The 10,537-nt window shown below is 40.3% G+C and overlaps 2 protein-coding genes across 2 annotated transcripts in view; both read right to left on the reverse strand.

Annotated features, from left to right (window-relative positions):
• The window catches only part of fgf4 (fibroblast growth factor 4), a 5,722-nt gene extending 3,290 nt beyond the window's left edge, over window positions 1–2,432 (reverse strand). The window contains exons 1-2 of the mRNA XM_032537964.1: window positions 1,990–2,432; window positions 413–516 (exon numbers count right to left, since the gene is read on the reverse strand). Coding sequence (XP_032393855.1) covers window positions 413–516; window positions 1,990–2,383 — 498 coding nt within the window. The 5' untranslated portion in view covers window positions 2,384–2,432. The remainder of the gene's footprint in view (window positions 1–412; window positions 517–1,989) is intronic.
• A 6,058-nt stretch (window positions 2,433–8,490) lies between these two features.
• fgf3 (fibroblast growth factor 3) overlaps window positions 8,491–10,537 on the reverse strand; it is a 3,114-nt gene continuing 1,067 nt past the window's right edge. The window contains exons 2-3 of the mRNA XM_032537963.1: window positions 10,000–10,103; window positions 8,491–9,665 (exon numbers count right to left, since the gene is read on the reverse strand). Of these exons, the coding sequence (XP_032393854.1) occupies window positions 9,282–9,665; window positions 10,000–10,103 (488 nt within the window). The 3' untranslated portion in view covers window positions 8,491–9,281. The remainder of the gene's footprint in view (window positions 9,666–9,999; window positions 10,104–10,537) is intronic.

Consider the following 10,537-nt stretch of genomic DNA (forward strand, 5'->3'; position numbering starts at 1 on the left):
TCGTCTTTTGCTAGCAATGACGATGCCACGAATAGTGACGATTCTCTCCGACCAATCTGTAGTCTCCAGGTTTTCCCGTCACCTTTTGGTATCGCCTCAGCTTGTTTGAAACATCAACTGAGGTAGTACTATAAAGTACCTTTTCGTAATGGAAAACCAATAATACCATGCAGTGGAAAAACGCCAATATTTAACCCTTATGTTATAGAAAAGAAGTTAAGAAGAAGTGGTGCAACCTGCTCCTGAACTCCACCTAGATACATTTTCTGTAAGACATTTTTTTTTCAGTGATTGAAAGCTAACATTGACAACACCAAGGTCGTGTCGAGGGGTGGGGGGCACTATGGTAATATTCTATATGCCAGTATTTTGTGACTTAATTACAACAAACAAATGTTGTTGGTTCACTCACAGATCCATAGAGCTTTCCTCGCTGGTTCATGGCCACAAAGAGTCTGCTGCGAACGCCCAGCAGAGTGACCACTCCTCTCTCCACCGGAGAGATCTGCAGAAGACCTTCAGTGAAAACAAACCACACACATTAAAACATACTGGTCTAATGGAGTGCTCCACACAGACACTGATATTACTGTATGTGTCCCAGAAGATGGGCTGGATAAGTCAAGAACATAGAAAGCTAAAGAATTCAGTCTTTAGCTGGGATTCAGTATGTACATGCTGATGAGCACAGTGTGTTAACATTTTGCAGGTGTGTCAACTATTGGATGTAGATTAATTTATAGTGTGGCACTGTGTGAGCCTGATCTCATTGTAGATCATACACAAATTTAGGTTTTCTTGCCAATAAATGGGTGAAAGATTGGGCACTGTGTGAACTCAAACAGTGGGAATTTTAAATCATATGCTTAACCAAAGTCTTCTAACCTAACCCCAAACTGGTCTTAATCAGTACTAAAATAGCTCAGAATATGTGATATATAATAGGGCTGTCATATTTAGTTTGATATGTTGTAACAATTTGTTCAGAAGTCACAAAAAGAACAATATTTCCTCTGAGGTTTGGTTGATAACATGGGAATATCTTGTCAGTGATCAGTAATTATTGTATTCTTTGGCAAGTCTGTGGAGGATAATGCCATTAAAGGCACAGGGCTTACTGATGCAGCTTCTCACTCGGCCTTGGCAAGCTGGTGGGTTATAGCACACTATTTACTATATGTACTATACTATACTATATATATATATATATATATATATATATACACTATATTTTTTTTACACCCTTTTTTTTTTTACAGTGGCTGAAATTTCTTCACAGAGATGTTCTGTGATGTACCTTCCTGAATTTGTGTGCCTTGTCTCAAAATAGTACAGAGGCAGCACAAAAAAACAAAACATACTTTAAGTTCTTCAAGGCTGCCCTTCAATTTCACAGCTCACAGCCTTTTGTCAATCCACTGCACAAACACGGGATGACAGGGATTAGACTTGACATGGTAGGTAAATAAACATTTATTTTTCTTCTTGTCTGCAAATGCGAGGCAGTGTAAGACTTTGTCTTGGCCAGACTGCTGGGGTTAATCTGTTTTAACAGATGGGTCTACGCGCTGTGTCCTAACTTTAGGTGCTACATGGCCGCTGGCCTGGATCACAGCGGGCTCTGGTTACACACAATATACCTATGCTCAGCAGCACTACGGAACAGTAGGACTCCAGATGTTGGCCCTTACGCATGGATCAATATGAGCAGCATCCCATTCAGCATGGTGAAAAATGAATGTTTGGATTAGATGGCAGCGGTGTTGAAACATCCTGTTTAGTCAGTTATTGGAAACATGCTCAAAATAATATTGTTTTTAGTTTATTTATTCAAAGCTTATTAAAAAAGAATTTCTCAGCTTTGCTGTTGTTGTTGTTATTGTTGTTGTTTAAAACCAACTGTTAGAAACTGTCACTTACAATAAACGTGTAAAAATGGAGAAAATAAAAGTCAGCTGCTTACGTCTAATAGCCTAAAACACAACTTACTGTGGCGATTTTCGTTGTGTACTCCCGTTATTCTGCCGTCCGGTAACACCTGAATATGAAAGCCGATCCCCACGTTGCAATAGAGGCGCCGCAACCTTTTAATGCCCAGAAGATAGTCGCCGTCTCGGCTGATCTCCTCCCGCTTCTCCCCCGGGAGCCGTGCCAGGGACCGGGAGTAGAGAGCCTCCCAGCGGTCTGCCGTGCCGTTCAAGCCGGGTGCGCACCCCGCCAGTCCGGTCACCAGGCCCAGGACCAGGACTGTCCGCAGGGCCGCCAGTGAGCCCATCCCGGGTCTGGCTCTGTGAGCAGCCTCTCGGCGTTTGCCTTTCCAATGAAGCGAAAATAAAAAGAAGCAGCGGCTCGGCAGAGAGGATCGTGTGGAAGTTGCGCTCATTCCCAGACCGACAGGCGCACTGCAGGCTTCAGCGCCGGAGCGACATTGATCTGCATGGACGCTGTGCAGCCATACTTCTATATTTATACCTGCAGACACATTACATCACAGCTCCACACTTAGAAGAAATCTACAAACTACATTTGCACAATCAGGCGCACAAACAGAGCTGGAAGTTTTATTGAAATCAAATAATAGCTGTCTTATCTGAGAGCAAATGGAGTTTGTAGAAAATACACGAATAAAGGCGGTATTATGATTAACAAAAAGTTCTTTGTGCGAGGCTTTCATTATCAGTAGCAGAATATCATAATTTATGTATGGGAGGATGTAAAATAGGAAACGGCCCAGTTAACAGATCGTGGTGTCGAGACAGGAGACAGTTCTATAAATGAACAATAACAGGAAAAAACACAGGTCCAATTCAACCAAATGAAAAAAACGCTAACTTAAGACTGGTAGAAGGGAAATCATGTCCCGGGCCCTTATAGAAAACAATGGTAAGACTAAATTGAGAGTTTGCAACATGATAAGTAGGCTTTCATTGTTGTCCAAAACTTTGCACAGTTCTGACGCTACAACTGAATCACGTGCCAAGTTTGTGAACTGTCGTTGCCTAAGTGTTAATAGACCTTGCATCCGTTTTTTCAATCAGTAAACAAACCTTGTAGGATGTAAAGATATATATGGGTTACACCTCTTGGAAAAAGTGTCTCATTAGAAACTCTAAGAAATTTTTGTGTATTTTGTTTTATTACAACACCGTAAAGTTTATGTTTGTGTATTTTTATTATTTTATTTGATGTAGCATATCTTTTCAGTGTTAAAAGTCGTCCCTTTTCTATTTGATATTTAGGGATGTTGTTGATGGCAAACTCAGGGAAACACAGTGTGCTAACCTTCTTATTTGCAGACTGCAGACTTTCAGGCCTACATCAAAGTTAGTAGTGTGGATTTGGTACGATATATGTGTGCTTTCTGCAATATATATGCTTCTCTGAATTAAAAGAATGTTTTGTTTATTTTATTTGTAGTTTGATTACTAATAACCAACTGGTGTCATGGCTCCATGTCTTTGATGTGTCATGCCTGCCAGCCATTCAGATGCACTGGTGCAATCCTTTTGACATCCATTGAAATAAATAAAACTAAATGGTGTACCCTCTCTTTGTTTCACCATTTTATCACTGCTGTTATCCCTGCCAAAGATATGTTGAGCACTAGCATTTGCCCTCACTATTGAGTGTCCTATTATTTATCTATATATTGGAGCATTGAAGGTCAGCCCAGTAAAAAGAGTCCTTTGATCTCCGGGGTGGCTCCGTCCTGCTCCTCATCGAGCACGCATGAAACGTTTTCTCACAGTCACATTTGGCTGATCCTCAATGTACAACAACATTGTTTCTTTGTATGCTATGAATGCACTCTGAACTTAGACCCAATCCTGTGGTGTGGAGGCGCCTGGTTGATGACTACCTATTCTCGCTTTGCCAGCTTGACCTCCACAGCGCTGCAAAGGAAGGTCAGGTAAGTCCACACAGCATTCCTGGATGGGAGAAAAACATGCTCTGGTTTATTGGCATTTCTTTAAACCAATCACAATCGTCTTGGGCAGTACTAAGTGGCGGAAACAGATGGGGGGACATTTAGCGGAACCTCGGGCGGCACTGCAACAATACTGTAAAAATGAAATGTCATCAATATAGACTGATGACTGTCATCCCCAAAAATTGCTGACAAACCAGCCAGCCAACCGTACCAAATCTGGCAGTGCGGTGGACCAAATGCCACTCTCAGTATGATTGGACCAAAATCATGCCATTAGTCCATCAAACCTTCAGTATGGCTGACAAGGACCATTATGAGTGCCATTGTATAAAACCAATCAACCTCCAGGACAACCTCTTGACCACTAGACCTCAAAGACAGCATTTGGGCTGCCAGACCCCTAGGACCTCATGGGCTGATGGACTCCTGAGCTATAGTGAAGCTGTAAAGTACTGGATCACATCACATGCAGGAGACAAGATGGCTGACATACCTTTAAACATTAGAGAAACTAATGATTTGTTGGACATCTGCTCCACTAGTATGCTGGATGGCTAAAAATCCATCATGTATCCAGGACAGCTGATGAGTCATTTGACCACCAGGACAATTGATCAGTCCTCAATCCCTGAAGTTGGACCTTCTGGGTAACTGGTGGACCACAGGATCTCCAGGATGGAACACTGAAACTCTGGAATCTGAGCTGGCTCCTCCACAGTGTTCTTGAAGACCTGAAGTGTGTAAATTGAGCTGAGCAGAGCAGCAGTTCCTGTGTTGTCGCTGTCCATGGTTCTGCAATTTCCTGTTATCACTTTAAAACAAAACTAGGTTGAGATGTTTCTCTCTAGTCAAGCTGGGATTTGTAAGTTATGTTCGGTTTTAGTTTTAGTTGTACTGAAGTCATTGTGGTTTAAGGTTGCATGTACGCAATGAATTATGCTGAGGGAAAGAGGTTTTGAATTTCACTGGGTGACAGCTGCAATTCAGATCTTAAAATGTCTCAATGTTCGACACAAGCATTCGTTCACAGACTTGTTTATTACATGCTTCCAATGCTATGGACTGCATCTTCTTATAATTCACAAAAGTTTTCAAATTAACTTTTGAATCAAAAAACATGATCACTTATCATAACTATGGAAACCATGCTTGTGGTGAAGCAAGCAATGCACACTCTCCCTTTGTCTTTTTGTTTGCCCCAAGCCTTTTTTCCAACATAAAAATCAACATTTAAAGTTGAAATAACCTTTTAAAAAAGTAATCTTCCAGCATTGAAAATATGGTGTAGAGAAAGTGAGCAGATTTTTTGAATGAAATTAAAACCTAATTTAGCCTTGATTGTGGCAGAATTGAATCCATTATTTATTTCCCTTATTCCCTTTGAATTCCTTGCATATGTACTGCAACAATAATCCACTACTGAAAACAATCAAACTAACCGCTAGTGTATCAGACACTACACATTAATACTAATCCTTCCAGATATCAACCTGGATTCATGTCTGTAAAGTTTGAAAAGGTGTCCATACCTGTTAGTGAATGTGGATATCAAGTGTCATGTTCTGTGTGTCCACACAGAGGAGGGACATTTCCTCTGATATTGTTGGCACAGAACAGTTGGATGCTGGCCAGCCTGACAGCTGTCACTGAGCTACTGCTAGACTGGACTGGCTAAGTGACTTGTACTGAGGAATTTCTACATTGCGTAATCCCCTGTGTAAAATTGGGAAAGTTGCTTCTGCTTATATTATATATTATATCTGCTTTTATTGCCACATACCGTCTTGAGAAGGTCCTCACAATATGTTATCCAGACTGATGTGTAGTTTTAAAAAGCTAAACATTAAAGTGGCACTTTTTTCTAAATATTCAGATTACTGGGATGAATATGGTAACATTGTTTGTAACTGTGTTCAACTATAGTTCAAGGTTTCGTTTTAAACTGATTTACTTCAGCTGAGCTTTTAAAAACTTTTCTTTTTAGAAACTACACCTTGGCCACAAAACTTTTCATGTCCTGCTTTTTTTGTTACTACTAAAAAGTCTAAAATGATTGAATAATTCCTGTGTTTACTGGCTGTTGAGCAGCTCTGTCAATCTAACACCAGTCAAATTAGAAGCACATTCCCAACAGTGTCTGGAAGTGAGACAGCTGTCTGCCTCTAGGGGTCACTATTTACAAGTGAACACTCCTGTATGGTGACTGAGCTCAGGGACATGTTTATGTGTAGCCTGTAACTAAATGAAAGAACTTTCCTCAGTTCTGTGTCACACATTTGTAAGAAGACAAATTAAGAAGATGCTTTGCTGGCTAAGAGTCAGATAAAAAAAGTGTCATTCTGACACATTAGCAACATTCAGTATCATCAGGGAGTGAGTACAAACATGATTCTCTCTGGGAACCATTAGTCTATTTTTATACACATGTAACATGACGACAGCATTACAAACACCCTTTAGTCATTTATGTGAAAGGTGGGTGCACTTGTAAAGAAAGGTCAGTGTAAGAAAAAAATAACAACTTTCTAATAAGGCACTATTTTTAACAAGTTTATAAGTTGTAAATTACAACTTCATTAATGTTTATAACTAGTGTTTTTTTTTATCAGGTCCTTTTTATATGAACATCTTTTTAGGTTGAATTTGTGAATCATTTGGATTTTTAGTAAATATGCATTTATAAATTGGTATATAAGTTGGTCATCTATTAAGAAATGCTTAATAAGTTGTTAATGAATAGATTTTAGTGCAGATCCTCTGCAGCCAGAAGATGTGTTCACAGAGTCCAGTAAGGCAAAAGGACTTTTTAAAACTTGGCAACCCAAAATGTGTTATGTCTTATGTCTTATAATAAGTTTTTATCTGATATTGTTGTGGTGCATTTTTTTATTTGTTATTTAATAGGGCCATTACTAACAACCTTTAAACCTTCATAAAAGGTGCCTTATTAGAGAGCCTCTGAAATAGCTTTTTACATAAATACAGATTTTCTACAGAACACCTAGAAGGACAAAAATGTAAAAATATAGTATACTTTAATTAAATGCGTATTCCGTAATTCCCGTTTTAGGGGTGAAAGGATCCCCTGATCCCCTCTCTGAATGATGGGTTTAGAATGATTCAGGTAATATTTAAATCACATCAAAATAATCTCTAAGGAATCTTTATCCCTGCACCCAATCAGCCCAGGGGATATTGCAGATAAATGTTGTTTTTATTGCCCGGCTTAAATCAATGGCATGGATAGAAAAGGCATGTAGAAAGAGATTCAGAGATAAATGTTGTTGAAACAGACAGGCAGGGAGAGGGGCCACAAAAGGTCCTAACCGTTCTGAAGTCCTGCATTCCTGTTGAGTAATATTAGAGTTTGGCATTCATAACAAACCATAGCAAGGTGTTATACTTTGTATGACACCATTTCTGCTTTCAGGAAGGCCTGCCTTGTTTATCGACTCTGCGGCTTTTGGTCGGTGTTTAAAAAAAAATCCCAAAAGTCTCAGGCGGCATCGCTTCCCAGGCCCCCCTTGGGAGGAGCTATTGTCCGGGCCAGGAAGCCTCCCCAGCCCGCAGGTATAGAATGACAAGGCTTTATATGCAGCAACCTATAGATGGGAGCGAGGCAAGGCAAAACCTGAACATCCAAAAGAGTCTGAATGCTGCTTGTGACAAATTTCACATTAATGGTTGTCTTCGTTTGTACTTGGAAGCAAAAAGTGCAACACTTTAACAAACAAGCTGCAGCAGCGAGAGAGGGTTAATGTCAAATGTGGAGAGAGAGAGAGAGAGTTGTCTACAACAGCTCTTCACAGGAGTAATATGGCTCAGCAGGCTTTTCTCTATTTAATGGGAATATCTACACTGGTTTAAATACTTATAAAATAGTTTTACAAAACTATTAAATATTCCTTAGGTTTAACCACTTACAATGGATTGACAGTATCTTTTATTTCATAGTTTAGCAAATAGAAGCAGATGGGTTAAAGTCCTGCTGTGGTAACCTTTTTGTTAAAAACAAAATGTGCTATTGTGTGTTTCAGGCGGTGCTGCCTTCAAAGAGCTGCGGCTGAAAGAACAGAAGAAACTGAGACTTCATCAAATCACACAACATTTTCCACACCTAAAAACCCCAAATACAACCTCAATTTAACTTCAAACAAACAGATTTTTGAAATTGTTTCACCTTTAAAACATTTTTCTTAAATGCTGGTGTTGGAATTTTTTTTAAACTGGAAAATTGTGTTCTGTTCGCATTTTTAGGATGGTTACTTAGGTTGGTGTTTGTGATGTCAAAACATTGTTTTCAGTATTTCAACATTGAAGCTCATAATTTCAATGAGATCAAATGTCAGGAAGTCACACACACACAGGTTCAGCTTCCCACTGTGTCCACAGTTGATGCACACAGCAGCATTCATCTCTTTAGTGAACCACAATAACATTTCTTCTTTTAAAGGGAAGATAAATCAATTTGGGGTCTGTAATGACAAACTTTGGCTTTAAAAATGTCTTTGAACTAATTAAAAGAAAGTTGGAACAAATCTGCCAGTTGCTTCCTTGGGTCAGTACCATTGTGTTTTATGTTCAAAGCAGGTGGTGAGTGAAAACTATGAAACAAACAGCAACATTGGTGAAATATTATTATCAATAACTTACAATACAGGCACCAAATAAATATTCATCTCATTAGTAAAAAAATATATACAAAGAACATCTTTCAGTTTACAGACAGTAGACTATCACATTGTAACAAAAATACAGCAGACCCCGTCTCAGACTGAGTTTCTCTTTCCTCTTAATGTGAATCTGACAAAAAGTGCTTTGCTGATTAAAGTCTTCTCTTCAATATCTGTCATATTTGTTAGCACTTCCAATTAGCTAAATATTGTATAGTAAACTGTTTGTCATATAAGCTTTTGAAACTGAAAAGCTATAGAGTCACTGTCCATGCATAGTGCATACTGTATTTACAATAATAGAACCACTTTTGAAAGGCTTTTGCTTTGTGTGAAGTTGATAGTAAATTACTTTTCATACAAAAGTATAACTTTTTACAAAGTAAGATGGACGTATATTAATACATTTGTTTACAGGACAGTAGCATTTTGAAGATTATACAGATGTTTGAGTGTGAATGTGTGCGTCTCCTAAAAGTGAAAGACTTGATAAATGTTCCCAACACTCTGTCTTTCCTTCTTCTATGGTTCTCTGTGCATCAACAACAAAACCATGTGCTAATCCAGAGAGCAGGTGCCAGACCGTGTTTCCACATCCTCACTGTCATTAGGCTACAGTTGGCCCCAGATCAGAGGTCCATGTTTGAATGAGTCAGAAGGCAATGGAGGTCAGCTGCTCAGGCATGTGGCCGTCTGCCCCGGCCTTTCCTGGCACGATGCTGGCGTCTGCGGCGGTCTCCTCTACTGCCATTGTGATGAGTGTGGTGCTGTGGGCTCTGACTGTCTCTCAGCCGCCTCACCATCTCATGGTCCTTGTTTCCCAGCACCCGAGGCAGGAAAAGTGAGGCTTTGTCCGTGCTTCGGGTCTTAAAGCCTCGACGTGGCCGCCCTTTGCCGTTAATGGAAACGTACCACTGGCGCTTGGCGCTGGCGCGCCGCTTGCTACTGCTGACGCCCCCTGGTGGCAGCGGCTGCTCGGTGGAGTGGTGGCGGGACGCATACGTGTTGTACCCCAACTCATGGATCCGCTCTAGAAACTCACACTCTTTGTTGAACACTTCCTGGGGAGATGAGAAGGAAGGAAACAGTGAGCCACATTTGTCTTGCAGCTTGTCGTATGTTTTTGATTTACAGGACGACCTCATTTTGCTCAGCTCTGTGTGGCCTCCCATCACACCCTCTGCCACTGCTATCAATCATACAATAATACCATTCATTCCAGAGAAACATGTACTGTTACATCAGGTAAACGTTACAGCATGAAACCAACTCTTTCTGCATTGTCATATTAGAGGCCTTTAACCTGCTGCCTGTAGGCGAAGTAGGAGCTGCCTGTGTGTTGAAGAGACACATTAGTCATGACAAATTAGATGATGAGATGACATCTGTACCCACCGAGGCATACAGCCGGCCTTTATCATTCATGGCCAGGTATCTGCCAGAGAAAAGCCCTTTTACAGCCACCACACCCACATCCACTGCTGTGATCTCCATGATGCCTGGACACAGACAAACATAAAAGAGTTAATGACATATGGATCTACGGGATGTTTAAAAGAAAACTTCATCATGAGTTGATTTTTTTTCTATATATTTTTTTGCTCTGTAGATTTATTGATTACCCCACCATTACATCTTGGAAGGTGGACTCAATTATAAAACATGAAAGCACACAAAAACTGTTTTTTTCACTTCATTTCCGGTTGTGTTTGCCACCTCGTGCCGCCCCATTCAGGATGTTTATTGGCTTTTTTTTAATAAGTGCTTGATGAGTCAATGGCCTATTCAGCGCTGTAGAAAGCCTGTAATGGTCGCTGATTAGATAAATACATCCGTCAGGACAGCGCCTTTGTCCCGCCTGGATGTTAATACTTCTAATGTCACACACACACACGCACGCACACACACACACACACACACACACACACACACA

Source organism: Etheostoma spectabile, chromosome 15, assembly GCF_008692095.1.
Source record: "Etheostoma spectabile isolate EspeVRDwgs_2016 chromosome 15, UIUC_Espe_1.0, whole genome shotgun sequence".
Taxonomy (NCBI): Eukaryota; Metazoa; Chordata; class Actinopteri; order Perciformes; family Percidae; genus Etheostoma; species Etheostoma spectabile.